Genomic DNA, 14,233 nt, shown 5'->3' with positions numbered 1-14,233 from the left:
AGGTTCCCAGAAGTATTTGGCTGACCTCTGTCGGAAACAGGACACTGGGAGAGTGGATCAGTTTCACTGGATGACCCTGTGAGTTCCTCCGTGAGAGAAGTGGGGGGGACGACGACGTCACTCTGTCCGTTTGCTTCTAGTCACTCTGTCCATTTGCTTCACTTTGCCATGCAAAGTTTTATAAACTTTCTGTCGGTCATGTTTCCCCTTGGTTGTATCCTTTGCTAGAGTAAAAAAGGCCTAAATGCTTGTAAGGAAGTTGCTGCAAACAACAGGGTGAGAAGCCAACTTTAGGCCCAGCTTGGGAGATTTCGGAGGCAACTGGGGTGAACAGTGTTGGAAACAGAAAGAGATGAACCTTTGCTCCAATCCATGAGGCACCATTTTCCTTTGTATGTTCCCATTATCCAGACACTTATCATAATGCTGGAGATCGAATCCATCCCTTCCCAACACCATGACACCTCATAACACGTGCAGGGAGGTGCAGATCCCCACCATAGAGGCCCAAATCCCCATCTCGTTGCACAACGTAATATGGGCCTGGAGACTCAGTTCTCCCCCACTGTGATACATGGATGGGGAGGCCCAAATCCCCACTCCACAGCACAACATACCATGGATGGGGAGGCCCAACTCCTTCCCAGAGCACATCATGGTGCAGGCATGGCGGCCCAAGTCCCCCTCCATGACACGCAGTATGGGCTGGAAGACCCTGATCCCTCCACTGTGTCATTGTAAGGCCATCATGAACGCCCAAATCCCTTCCCTACTGCAGCACCTGGGTGAGGAGGCTTCATTCCCCACCCCATGACACATCATATTCGGATAGGGGGACCCCAATCATAGAATCATAGAAAAGCAGAGTTGGAAGGGGCCTACAAGGCCATCGAGTCCAACCCCTTGCTCAATGCAGGAATCCACCTTCAAGCATCCCTGACAGATGGTTGTCCAGCTGCCTCTTGAAGGCCTTTAGGGTGGGAGAGCGCACCACCTCCCTAGGTAACTGATTCCATTGTCGTACTGCTCTAACAGTCAGGAAGTTTTCCCTGATGTCCAGCTGGAATCTGGCTTCCTTTAACTTGAGCCCGTTATTCCGTGTCCTGCACTCTGGGAGGATCGAGAACAGATCCCGGCCCTCCTCTGTGTGACAACTTTTCAAGTATTTGAAGAGTGTTATCATGTCTCCCCTCAATCTTCTCTTCTCCAGGCTAAACATGCCGAGTTCTTTCAATCCCCTAGCCCCACCCCACCCCGAGCTTCCCACACTGCGGAATGAGTGGATGGAGGTTGCCATTGAGAAAGCAAGGCCACATGACTTGGTATACCTGCTCCATCTGTAGGCCTCTGTATGTAATTTGGTTCTTGCAAGTGAACTGCATGATGAGATTGGAGTGCTGTATGTGCCTGAATGTTATATCTGTAAGCAAATGCTTAATTGGAATTTCTAACTGTCAAGTCCTCTTGATATAGTAGAAGACAAGCTAGCTTGATAAGAAGGTCAATCTGACATTGCCAGAAGTGTTATGGGCCATCTGTTGACAAGGTAGAATGAAGACGTTTTCTTTGATCTGTCTTTGTTTTGCTTTAAAATTTTGCCAACTGCTGATTGGTTAAGATGCTGCTGTGTATAAATATACCTGCTTTTCACACTGCCAGCTGAGAAGTTCTTTGTCTGCAGGACTCTTTCTGTACAGCTGTATTACCCTCAATAAAACAGAGTTGGCTTACAACCAAAGTGGATTTTTATCCTAGACGCCATTGTCCCGTCAACACCCTGTGGTCGTCTCAGAGGGATCATGGGGAGTCCTGTATCTTCATCTCCTAAATCCAGAGCACCTGCTTCTTCTTAGGGAAGGTCTGGCTCTTGTTTACAAGCTGACGGGTGAGTTCATCCATGCGAGATCATTGCTCAGTGCCTGCAGCGGCAAGTGAGGACTTGCATGGGTGATTCAGCAATGGCAGATCAGGCAGAGCAAGGGTCTCTGTTCCCCTCACAGCATCTCTGTAGCAGCCAGTTTACGGGTTCAACTACCAGCCGCTGAGCGGTGAGCGTGCATGTTGAATGGAGCATCAGTGCGGTTGTTCATGGGGGCTGGGCTGCAGTAAAGTCCCTGGTGGGCTCTCCCACCCTAGAGGCCTTCAAGAGGCAGCTGGACAACCATCTGTTGGGGATGCTTTAGGGTGGATTCCTGCATTGAGCAGGGGGTTGGACTCGCTGGCCTTGTAGGCCCCTTCCAACTCTGCTATTCTATGATTCTATGTGGGTGGGAATTGTTCATGGGTGCTGGGCTGCAATAAAGTCCCTGGTGGGCTCTCCCACCCTAGAGGCCTTCAAGAGGCAGCTGGACAACCATCTGTCAGGGATGCTTTAGGGTGGATTCCTGCATTGAGCAGGGGGTTGGACTTGATGGCCTTGTAGGCCCCTTCCGGCTCTGCTGTTCTATGATTCTATGAAGAGGATCAGGTTTTGCTCCTGGACTCATCTTTGTTCCTGGATGGCCGTGGAAGGAGCTGTGACCAGGGGTGTATATGTGCAGCATTGGTTGATGCCTCCCTGCCCCCTATACACCAGAGAAAGGGGAGCTGCCTTGCTCAGACATTATTCCGTCTATAATGATCATTTATCGAGTTACTTGAGGACAGCTCAAAGGAAGGACCTCTTCACATAGCACGTAGTTAAACTCTGGACTTCACTTCCCCAAGATGTAGTGATGGCCCCCAATCTGGATGGCTTTAAAAGGGGGTTGGATGAATTCCTGGAGGAGAAGGCTATCCATGGCTGCTAGTCCTGATGGCTATGTGCTACCTCCTGTATCAGAGACAGCATGCCTATGTACACCAGTTGCTGGGGAACATGGGTGGGCGGGCGCTGCTGCACTCCTGTCCTGCTTGTGGGTGTCTCATCGAGACAGCTAGTTGGCCACTGCATGAACAGATGCTGGGCTAGATGGACCCTTGGCCTGATCCAGCAGGGCAACATGCAACAGAAAAAACTCATACAACTCCCTACCTTCCTCAACTGGCTTTTTTCTATAGAATTTTTTTTTTTAGGATTTCTTTTCCCTGTCTAAACATGCATAAGATCACTAGTAAATGAATTTGTTGTTGTTTATTCGTTCAGTCGTTTCCGACTCTTCGTGACTTCATGGACCAGCCCACGCCAGAGCTTTCTGTCGGCCGTCGCCACCCCTAGCTCCCCCAAGGTCAAGTCTGTCACCTCCAGAATATCATCCCTCCATCTTGCCCTTGGTCGGCCCCTCTTCCTTTTGCCTTCCACTTTCCCTAGCATCAGCCTCTTCTCCAGAGTATCCTGTCTTCTCATTATGTGGCCAAAGTACTTCAGTTTTGCCTTTAATACCATTCCCTCAAGTGAGCAGTCTGGCTTTATTTCCTGGAGTATGGACTCGTTTGATCTTCTTGCAGTCCAAGGCACTCTCAGCATTTTCCTCCAACACCACAGTTCAAAAACATCTATCTTCCTTCGCTCAGCTTTCCTCATGGTCCAGCTCTCGCAGCCATAGGTTAATAAATCTGTGCTTTCTCCGTTGTTTTGCATTCCCCAGGTGTGGAAGAAACAGCAAACGTGTCCAGCTCTTGCTTCTTCCTTGAAAGACGCCTGTTTGGAGTATAACACATCTGTCTTGTTATACGGACAGTCCAGTTTCACCATTTCTGATGCTTTCCTCTCCACTGCTGTAAGAGAACCAGGAGGCTGAAGGCGAGGGGACGTGAGATTCCCATCAGCAGCTCCCGGAGAGCCGCTTTGAGAAATCAGTAGGGGTGGGTGGGTCAAAACTCCCCCACCCACCCCCCAAAGCATCCCGTCGGCAAAACCTTTTCCGTTCAACTCCTTCCGCGCCCCTCGTTTGCTGCCTCTTCGGCCCTTGGGGCGGGCCAGCCGTCAGCCCTCGCGGGGCCGGATCCGTCCCAAGGGCTTTGAGTATCCGATCCCTAACGCCAGACCTCGCTCGGGGCAGACGGCATGGCAACCGGGAGAGGGGAAACGGCCGCCCTTCACCTCCAGTTCCAGGGCACTCCAGAACCAGGGAGACAGCCGGCTCTGAAAATGGAGGATCAAGAGGCGGCCGCCCACGAGCTTGCGGGAAGAGGAGGAGTCCCACGTTTCCTTCAGGTCGGCTCCATGCGGGAGTTTTTGGCCGGGGACGCTTCTCAGCAGGTGAAACAAGAACCGGATGAAAGGGTGCAGACGCCACAGCCTCAGCAGCCGCAGCAGCAGCAGCAGCACCACCACCACTGGGAGGCCCCGAGGCAGGAATTCCCGAAGGCGGTGCAGTACCCCCCGTCGGGATGGAGAAACCCTCCACTGCACAAACCCCTGCAATGGGACACGAATTCTTTCCAGGCCTCCTACGAGGCCCCGGCCAACGCCAGCCCGTGGCCTTCGGGAGGAGGCTGGGTAACGCAGGGCCTACCGTGCCTCGGCGGAAACGCGCAGCCCGTCTACAGCGGCCCGGATCACCGAGAGCGAAGGAACTACGGCAACGTGAAGGAAGAGGCTCTGCACGAGGACACCGTCAGCACGGAGGTCCGTCGCCAGCGGTTCCGGCACCACCGCTACCAGGAGGCCGAGGGCCCCCGGGAGATTTGCCGGCAGCTGCAGGAGCTCTGCCACCAGTGGCTGAGGCCGGAGCGGCACACCAAGGAGCAGATCCTGGAGGTGCTGATCCTGGAGCAGTTCCTGAGCATCCTGCCCCAGGAAATTCAGAATTGGGTCCGGGAACACCGGCCGGAGACCTGCGCCCAGGCGGTGGCCTTGTCGGAGGATTTCCTGATGAGGCAGCGAGAGGCCCAGAGAAAAGAGCAGCAGGTAGAGAAACAGCTTGATTGGTCTGATCAACAATTGCTCACAAACATGTGGGTTAAGGGGAGACATGATAGAGGTGGACAAAATTATGCACGGGGTGGAGAATGGGGACAGGGAGACATTTTTCTCCCTCTCTCAAAATACTAGAACCCAAAGTGGGTCATCCCATGAAACTGATTGGTGGGAGATCCAGGAGAAATAAAAGGAAGGACTTCTTCACACAGTGCATAGTTAAATTATGGAACTCACTACCACAAGATGTCGTGATGGCCACCAATTTGGATGGCTTTGAAAGGCGGTTGGATAAATTCCTGGAGGCAAAGGCTATCCATGGCTACTAGCCCTGATGGTTGTGTGCTATCTCTGGTATTCGAGGCAATAAGCCTGAGTGCACCAGTTGCTGGGGAACATGGGCGGGAGGGTGCTGTTGCACCGTGTCCTGCTTGATCATCCCTTTCCGATGTCTGGTCGGCCACTGTGCGAACAGAGTGCTGGACTAGAGGGACCCTTGGTCTGATCCAGCAGGGCACGTCTTATGATGACGATGGTGTGTGTCTGTCTCCGTCAATGCCACAGCATGCCACAACTGGACACCTGACATTTGGTGGGCGTGCTGAAGAGAATGTATGGGTCTGCACCTCAGGATTATTTTGTTTTTAAAACTGATGAATTAATTTTAGTTAATTCCATGTGTTTGTGTGGTTGAAGCTTGCAGTAACGTCTTCAGCCACTAGGTCAGACCTATAACTGTCTGCCCCTTGCTTGTGGGGCAGTCTCCCTTGGGGGAATAGGGTGGACAGACCCCTCCCTCAGGGGGCTATGGGGTGCATCACGGCAAAGGCTTTGGGGATGCCAGTGACTTCTCTCAGGCAAGGCAGGCGCAATGTGTCCAACTCTGCTGCATAGATTTGCTTGCTGAAGGCTTTTCTGTATTACATTGAGGGCTATTTCCGCCCTTACGTAAGAAACATGAATAACCCTGGTTGAAAACACCGAGGAGGAAAAAACCATTAAACATCTTTTAGCTTGCCCGTGAGGAACCAATGGCCCTTCAAATATTGTTTAGACTACAGTCCCCATCATCCTTAATCATTGTCCATGCTGGCAGGTGCTGATGGGAGTTCATGCCCAGCAATATCTGGAGAGCCCCCCCCCCCCCCCGTTTTAGCTGGCTTTTAAGGGGTGGGTTTAAAAGAGGGCCTGTTTAAGAGAGGGTTTCCATGGTGGTTGCTGTGGTGATGAGCAAGCCAATGAGGTTGGGCCTTCCCTGAAAGGGGAGGAGTTTGTAAAGCGCCACCTGGCAATGTTTCCCAGAACCCATTGCGACGTGTAACGGTTCCTCGACAGGCAAGTCAGTGTGGAAACAGGCAGTCAATGCCAGGGGGTTGAACCTCTTGCCTGGTCCTCTGAAAACCTGGAAAACATGTGGAGCACCGGATTGGCATGCAGAAGGCCGTCGGTTCAATCCCCCGGCATCCCCGGGGAGCGTTGGGAAAGCCGCCCGTGTGAAACCCGCTGCCGGTCTTTATAGACCAGGGTGGGCAACCATTTTTGGCCTGAAGGCCAAATTGGCTCCAGGCAAGCATCTTTGAGACCTGCATGCTGGCAGTGGGTGGGACCATCCCACGGCTGGCATGTCTCCCCCTCCTCCCGCCAATGTGATTGTTCAGATGCCATTCACACACTCCTATTCACCCACACGTTCATACTCCCAATCTCCCATCTGAAAATGCTCCCCCTGCTCTACAATTATGCTTTTTAAGAAGTCTGAATGCAGCAGGACAAGGAGGCTTTCTTTGAGGGGGTATTTTTTCACAGTGTCAGGGAGCAGCAGTGACCCTCCTGAAAATACCCTGCTGCTATTAGCATTTTTAAACACCTCCGTTGGCACCAATGGATTTAAGAACGTAAGAAGAGCCCTGCTGGATCAGACCAAGGGTCCATCTAGTCCAGCGTACAAGACAGCCAAAGAGCTGTCCACTGGGAACCCACAAGCAGGACATGGTGCAACAGCACCCTCCCACCCATGTTCCCCAGCAGCTGGTGTACATAGACATACCGCCTCTGATACTGAAGGTAGCTCATAGCCACATAGCCATGAGGGCCATTGACAGCCTTCGCCTCCAGGAATTTATCTAACCCCCTTCGGGAGAAAAATGTCTGCTAAGTTTGCTCGTTCCTCAGCAATACCCCTCCCTTCCCTGAAAATGCGCCCCCATCTGCTCTGCATTGGTGCCACTGGAGGCTTTTTAAAAGCCTAAAGGCAGCGTGGTGTTGCTGGGGAGCAGGGACCATATTGTCTCTCCGATCAGCTGCTGATCAGAGATGAGAGATTAGCTGCTGATCTCTGATCTCTCATCTCTGATCAGCTGCAGATCAGAGATGAGAGATTAGCTGCTGATCTCTGATCTCTCATCTCTGATCAGCTGCTGATCAGAGATGAGAGATTAGCTGCTGATCTCTGATCTCTCATCTCTGATCAGTTGCAGATCAGAGATGAGAGATTTTCCCTCCTGGGGGACAAAAGATGGAACCTGGGGGAGAAGCTGGCGGCCAAGAAGGGGCCCTCCAGCTGGCCAGTGTAGACAATAGTTAGCTAGACGGACCGAGGCTCTGGTGCAGTATGAGACCGCTTCCTATGCAGGTGAAGACTCCGTTTTAAATTCCGGACAAGGAGGAAGCCAGCCTGTGCCTTTTAAGGGGATTCGACAAATTCACGGGGAAGCTATTCACAGTAATAGCTGTGGAGCCTCCCTGTGTCAGAGGCAGTGTACCTCTGAATGGCAGGAGCTGGAGAACAAGGAGCAGGGCAAGGCTGTTTCCTCTGCGTCCTACTTTTGGGCTTCCTGGAAGCATCTTGCTGACCGCTGTTGGGAACAGGTCGCTGGGTTACATAGCCCTTGGCTGATCTCCCCAGGGCTCATCATCTTACCAGAAGCAGATCTGGTAGCGATGGGATGAAGGGCTTGCTTATCCGCTGAGCCACCAGGCCCTCCCCGCACCGACTTCCCCGTTGCTCTTCCCAGGTGCTGTGGACCTTTGAGGAGGTGGTGGTGAACCCGCCCTTGGCTCAGCAGGTGCCGTATCCCTCCGTGACGCAACAGGTGCATTACCCCACGGTGGCCCTGCCGGTGCAGTATCCGCCCCTGGCCCCGCAGACGCAGTATCCCGCCATCGGACAGCAGGCCCCCAATCCCGTCATGTCGGACAGAGCACCGCTGGATCCTGGGAGGACGCTGATGTGCCGGGAGCCCGTGCCGGAGGGCGGCAGGAGCCTCAGGCCGTATGGTAAGGGTTTGCGGTGGCTCTCCCGTGGGGGTTGTTGGAATGGAGCACGCAACAAGGGAGAGGGCCTTTTCAGTGGTGGCCCCCCAATTCTGGAATGATCTCCCCGACGAGGCTCGCCTGGCACCAACATTGTTATCTTTTCGGCGCCAGGTCAAGACTTTTCTCTTCTCCCAGGCAGTTAACAACGTGTGCTGACTTTTGTTTTGTTTTTTAACTGACCCCAGGATAGTTGTTTTAAATGGATATTGTTGTCTTTATGCTGTTGATGGTTTTGAATTTTTGTGCATTTGTTTTTAATGTTTTTCTAACTTTTATAAACTGTCCAGAGAACTTCGGCTATGGGGCGGTATATAAATGAAATACATACATACATAAATAAATAAATAAATAAATAAATACTTACGGCAACATGTGAGGAGGGGAATGGGGCTGGGCACTTTGGCCCCGTCCCCTGGGGTGCAGTCTCCGCCCCTAGGATGCAGTCTCCGCCCCCTAGGATGCAGTCCCCGCCCCCTGAGATCCAGCCTTGCCACATTGAACAACAAGGTCTGAACAGGAGTTCTACCTGCACGTTGTGCGATCGGGGACCATCTGGGCAAGTGCAGAACTGAGGTGGGGACGACGACGCTGTATTGTAGGAAAGCAGGGTGAAAGTGCGTGGCCCATACAGGCAAGTGACCACGCCCTTTTCGGGATGAGCGGGCCTGGCAGGTAGACCATGGATAAGCAGCTTTGAGCTGCTCCTGATTTGCTGGGTCAACACCGAGGTCTTTCTAGTTCAGGTTTTAGTTTTCCAGTTGCCTCTAGGTTAGGGAGGAGGAACCTCCAGGCTCCCAGAGGTTCCTCATTGGGCCTGCGAGCCAATCAGTGATGGGAGCTAAGGCAGAATTTAAATCCAAAGGTGTAGTGCAGGGCTGAGCAGGAGGTAGATCTCCAGATGTTTTGGACTTCCAACTCCCAGAAGCCCCTGCCAAGCACGGCCAGTGGTCAGGAATGCTGGGAGATGACGTCCAAAATAGGGTGACCATATGAAAAGGAGGACAGGGCTCCTGTATCTTTAACAGTTGCATAGAAAAGGAAATTTCAGCAGATGTCATTTGTATATATGGAGAACCTGGTGAAATTCCCTCTTTATCACAACAGTTAAAGCTGCAGGAGCTATACTAGAGCGACCAGATTTAAAAGAGGGCAGGGCACCTGCAGCTTTAAGTGTTGTGATGAAGAGGGAATTTCATCAGGTTCCCTATATATATGGAATATATATATATATATACATACATCTCCCTCTCCTACTACCATGTAGTATCCCTCAGGCATAGGGACCATACAGGTGAGCTTACCTGCTCAGCCTGCCACTTGCCCCTAGACTACCAGGCAATAACTTTCGGCGCCACCTGAAAACATCTTTATTCCAAGAAGCCTTTCTTTAATATGCAGCCTTGGATTTCTGTGTTTGGTTTTTTTTGCTTCTTTTTAAATTTTGTTTTAACTGTTTTATTCTGTTTTTATTTTCATTTTACCTTGTACACCGCTCCGAATTTTTTTCAATGAGGAGCGGTATATAAATGTTCTAAATAAATAAATAAATAAATAAATAAATAAATACAAATGACACCTGCTGAAATTCCCCTTTCAATACAACTGTTAAAGATACAGGAGCCCTGTCCTCCTTTTCATAGGGTCACCCTAGAAAAAAGGAAGGAAGGTGCTTCCTACTCCTCTGAGGCCTACATCTTAGGCCTGTGCTTCCGCTTCTGGATTAGAAGAGCCTGTGTTGCCTTGTTGTGAGGGAAGGGTGCCTTTTTTCACGTGGCGAATTGGGTGCACCGTGATTTGTGCTGCCACGAAGCCTGTGTCCCCACCCAGAAACCCTAATTTGTGTGACTTCCTCCCCCCTCCCTCTTTCCATGTCTTCCCCCCAATCCCCCGCCCGCAGGACCCATCCAAGAGTTCCGGAGGCCCCTCACAAACGCGGAGCGGATGCGGAACCGGAGGATGCGGAACCGGAAGCAGCGCCTGGAGACCAGCATGCAGCTCGTCGAGTCGGCGTCGCGGGCTCCCTCGATGCTTTTGGACGCCATGCGGGGGCTGCACCGGCAGGACCTGAAGGCCTTCGACCGGGCCCGGCAAGAGGAAAGGCAGCACCGGAAACAAGAGAGGCGGCAGGACCGGGCCACAGCCCAGCTCATGGTCACTGCCATCGAACGCTCCCACAGCGACCTGGGGGAGTTCCTGGGAAGGCAAACCACCACCATGGCGGCCATCGCAGCAGTATTTACCAACCAGAGGTCTCCCCCGCAAGGGGCCTACCCTGGCTATGGTTCTCACCAAGGGTACAACAACCCGCCTTGGGGCCCACCGGAGCCCGGAACACCCCTGCCACCCAGTCACGTGCCCGGTATGCCTTCAGAGCCCATGAGTGGCCCGTTAATTCCATGCCCGGTGCCGCCTCTGGCTGCCCCCGGCGGCATATGCGACCCAGTCCCTGAACCACCACCTACAGACGGACCTAGAGAAGATGTTGGTCCAGACGCACCCACGCCTTCAACCTCCGACACCACTTCCTGTACCCTCGACACGAGGCCGAACAGAGGGACGAAACGAAAGTCGTGGGAATGATGAACGTTGACTTTCCCTCCACCCTATCTGTAGTTTTTACTCAAATTGTGACATAAAAATTCTCAACGGGCAAGGTTGCCGTGACCCCCGCCCCTCGTTTTAACAGGAAGGCCCAACTATCTATGCAAAAAGGTGTAAGCAAAGTCCCACACCAATAGCTTGTGAACCAGAGCTTATATTGTTACAGTGGCTAAAGAGGTGAATGTTGATTCACAAGGCTGTTGTGTAGCTTTGGGAAGTCATCTCTGCCCACCTGTAAAATGGGCATTACTAGCCTACCTCGCAGGGTGGTTGTCAGGGCAAAGCACCATAAATGCATACGCCATTAAGGCTGTTCTACTTTTCAAGCAATCAAAGGTGGAGGAGGGAGGCAGCAAGAAAAAGCTCTTCAGATGAAGCTATGTCACATCCCAAGCCCCATATAGGCCAGGGTTGATGAAACTATTTCTCAACCTTTTTATTTATTTCATTATATTTATTATATATATATATATTAAAGAAGTATATCCCGACTGTCTATACTAGATGTCCAAGTCAGCTAACAGCAATCAGAACCACAACGTTGCAGCAATATACAATAAAAGAACAGAAACAGTAATGTTGGATACTGAGAAAATAAAACCAGCAGCCAGCAAGAAACTTAAAAAGTGAGCAGTGCAGCAGAGGGCAATCTTGAACAATCTTTATTGAGTCTGTCCTCGGAGCTAGTCCACAAGGAACATCACTTTTATACCCATTTTGCAGAAAGGGGAATGCGGGGTGTGTGTGAGACTGAGATTTGTTCCAAACCCTTGATATTTTATAATAAGAATACTTATAATAAGGAGGATAGAACCATTGTTGGCTTGTTACCTATGCAGTGTGGCTTGTTATCCACCTTGAACAACCCAACAAAAAAACCCCTGGGTTCTTAAAGTGGCTTGTTCAAGGAAAAATAAGCCATGTTGCATGGTTAACAAGTCACCCTGCGGAAAATGTCCTGGGTTCAGACCATATACTAACCCACGGTTCAACAACAACCGCACAGTCAACCACTGAGTGTGGGTTAGTGTCTTTTGTATGCCGCCCCATTTTGTTGGAAGCACTGCAGTGTACCAGGGAGCCCCAAAAGCCCACCTCAGCCCCTGCCCTCGGAGCAAATGGAGAACAGGGACCTTCCATCTTTGTGCCATCAAGGAGGAGGTGGAACTCCAGCTTGGGGTTGACTTAGAACTGCAGAAGGAGGGACCTGGATTGTACCACTCCACAGGGGTGGAGACTGCCTATTCGATTGTCCCTCTCATTTATAAAGAAAACACCAAACAAAAACCTTCCTTGCACAGGGAAAGCTAGCATATCAGGGAGAAAGTATTTAGCATAGCACAGCCTTGTAAACAAGCCCACAAAAGTTGTTATACTGGGGAGCGGGGGTGGGGGTGAGATGCTAGCCTGCTAAGAAGCTGGCAGCCTGAATGTCTGGGCTGGCTGTGGGGGAAGCCCCCCCCCACCTCGAAATGCAGGCCAAGTAAAAAAAGAAAAAGCCGTCTACCATGCAGGACTGGAGGAAGAGGGAGGGTGCACATTCAGATCCTTCTCCACCAGCACTACATCTCGGTGTTGGGTGTGGAGGAACCAAGCATGAAACCCAAGCGATGCAGCAATCCAATCCCTCCTCCACCAGCCCACTCCCTCACCTGCGTGGAACAGGCGACCAGGTGAGTTGCTAAATCTTGTTTCCCCCGGAACTATCCTGAAGTGGTACAGTCCAGGAGGACAATATCAAAGCTGCTTCCTCTGTACCCTTAAATCTGCCCTGAGTCGGTGATGAGATCAGGACTTGTATTCAAGTCTCCCACTTACCAGCCCTTTTAACCGGTTCCTTCTGTTCTTTTGACAGCAGCCGTTAAACTGGTGAGAAGGTTGATCTCTCCATGCCATGAAATGCAGATCAAGTTGCTTTTATGGCATAAACTAGTTTTGGTTTGTTGTTTTATCCCTTTGTGCAGATCAAGCTGCTTTAAAAGATCTAAACCAGTTTGATTTTGATTTTTCCTGCTCAGTTGACAACTCTAGATTCAAGCAGAGCTCGATATTCCCAAAATCAGGTGTGGGGAATTTGCAGCCTTCCACATGTTGGAAGACTGATTCCATCATGCTATGTTGCCTGGGGCTGATGGGAATTGGAGTCCAGCACCAACTTGCAGGCCACGGATTACTCACGTTGAAGATGTAAAATCAGCCCTCCCTTCATCAGAAGCAGTAAACAATCTGCTTTTTTAAAAATAATAATAATAATAATAATAATAATCGGTATTTCGGACTTGGTATTCTGGAGCCTCCTGGAACATGTTCAGATTTTAATTGTTTTTAATAAGTATTTTTAAATGGACTCCATATCTATATCTGCAGAAGAAAATGTATTTATTTGTAAATGTATTTGAGCTTTAAGTTTCAGAAAGGAATGAAGTATCGTGGGGCTTGAGCAGGGAACTTTTAGGGAGACGCCCTGCTAGATGGGACTGGATGAAGCTATAAGGGGGCCTGGAGCATTGGAGCATTTTCGTTTTGTGCTCAGGGGCGTTGCAAGGCACTTAAAAGACTCAGGCCCCAGGCACATAGGACGCCATCCAGCATAAAATCTGCATATGCTGATTTAAATTGGTATATGCAGATTTAAAACGTACTTCCTAGGTTTTATTTAAATTTCACAGGAGGCAACGTTTCGTCATTAATTTCTCATCCTAAGCATCTCAAATAAATAAATCTTCGATTCATTTGCACCCTAACACCAGATCATCCCAAACCAATGGGGGGAAAAGAAGTTTATTTCTAAGCTTTATTGCCATAGGGAAGAATTTGGGGTGAGCGGTAGAGATGGCAACATGTGGGAAGTATTAACCCTTCCCTCCCCAGCTGCAACCCCCACCCTCTTGAAAATTGCCCCTTGTATGGCAACGAAGCTGAGGTCGGGGAAACCCATCAGCACCATTGAACCCTCAGGGCTTTGTAGACTAGACCCAGGCCCTGGGAAATAGATTTGAGACTGGTGCTTGTCTGTGATGCAGGCCTGTGGCTTTCGCCTCTTTAGCATCAAAACACACAAGGTTGGGCATGGCTGAGCACCTGCTAAGGCCCATACCTTGGTGGGGATGGGGGTGCCCCACAGCGTCAATCCCTGAGCCTCCTGGCCATGTTGCTGTTGCTCCTCTTCCTCACTGTTTGCTGCCTGCTCACTTGGGCTGAGGTTTGGGCCCAGAGGGAGATGCTAGCGAATAGGCCGTGAGGAAGAGAAGGAGGAGAGACCATTTATGTGCCGCTACCACAACTTCCCCTGCCCCTCTGAGCCACAGAGGATGGCTGGGTGTATTATCTGGTGGCGGTGGGGTGGGACGGGACATTCGGCCTTCGTTTTCCCTTAGGCGGCCTGGGTTGGACCACTTTCAGACCGCAGGCGAGGCCTCGCGTGACGGAATGCGCCTCCGCGCACAAAAATCCCTTGCATCTGGAAAGCTAGCTTGT

General features: G+C 51.0%; 1 protein-coding gene across 1 annotated transcript; it reads left to right on the top strand.

Annotated features, from left to right (window-relative positions):
- Nucleotides 1-3,580: 3,580 nt before the first annotated feature.
- LOC134396198 (uncharacterized) lies at nucleotides 3,581-12,421 on the top strand. The gene is made up of 3 exons (XM_063122607.1): nucleotides 3,581-4,831; nucleotides 7,855-8,116; nucleotides 10,053-12,421. Exons 1-3 carry the CDS (start codon nucleotides 3,986-3,988, stop codon nucleotides 10,733-10,735), a joined length of 1,791 nt encoding a protein of 596 aa, XP_062978677.1. The 5' UTR covers nucleotides 3,581-3,985; the 3' UTR covers nucleotides 10,736-12,421.
- The last annotated feature ends 1,812 nt before the right edge of the window (nucleotides 12,422-14,233 follow it).

Source organism: Elgaria multicarinata, chromosome 3 (genome assembly GCF_023053635.1).
Source record: "Elgaria multicarinata webbii isolate HBS135686 ecotype San Diego chromosome 3, rElgMul1.1.pri, whole genome shotgun sequence".
Taxonomy (NCBI): Eukaryota; Metazoa; Chordata; class Lepidosauria; order Squamata; family Anguidae; genus Elgaria; species Elgaria multicarinata.
The sequence above is the reverse complement of the archived record's forward strand: the minus strand, read 5'-3'. Positions and strand labels throughout refer to the sequence as shown.

What these genes read in the sequence shown, in the direction of transcription:
- LOC134396198 (XM_063122607.1), top strand. Translation starts at nt 3,986, where the DNA reads ATGGCAACCGGGAGAGGGGAAACGGCCGCCCTTCACCTCCAGTTCCAG. An exon ending in CCCAGAGAAAAGAGCAGCAG is followed by an intron (nt 4,832 to 7,854) that starts GTAGAGAAACAG and finishes TGCTCTTCCCAG; the next exon opens with GTGCTGTGGACCTTTGAGGA. An exon ending in CAGGAGCCTCAGGCCGTATG is followed by an intron (nt 8,117 to 10,052) that starts GTAAGGGTTTGC and finishes CCCCGCCCGCAG; the next exon opens with GACCCATCCAAGAGTTCCGG.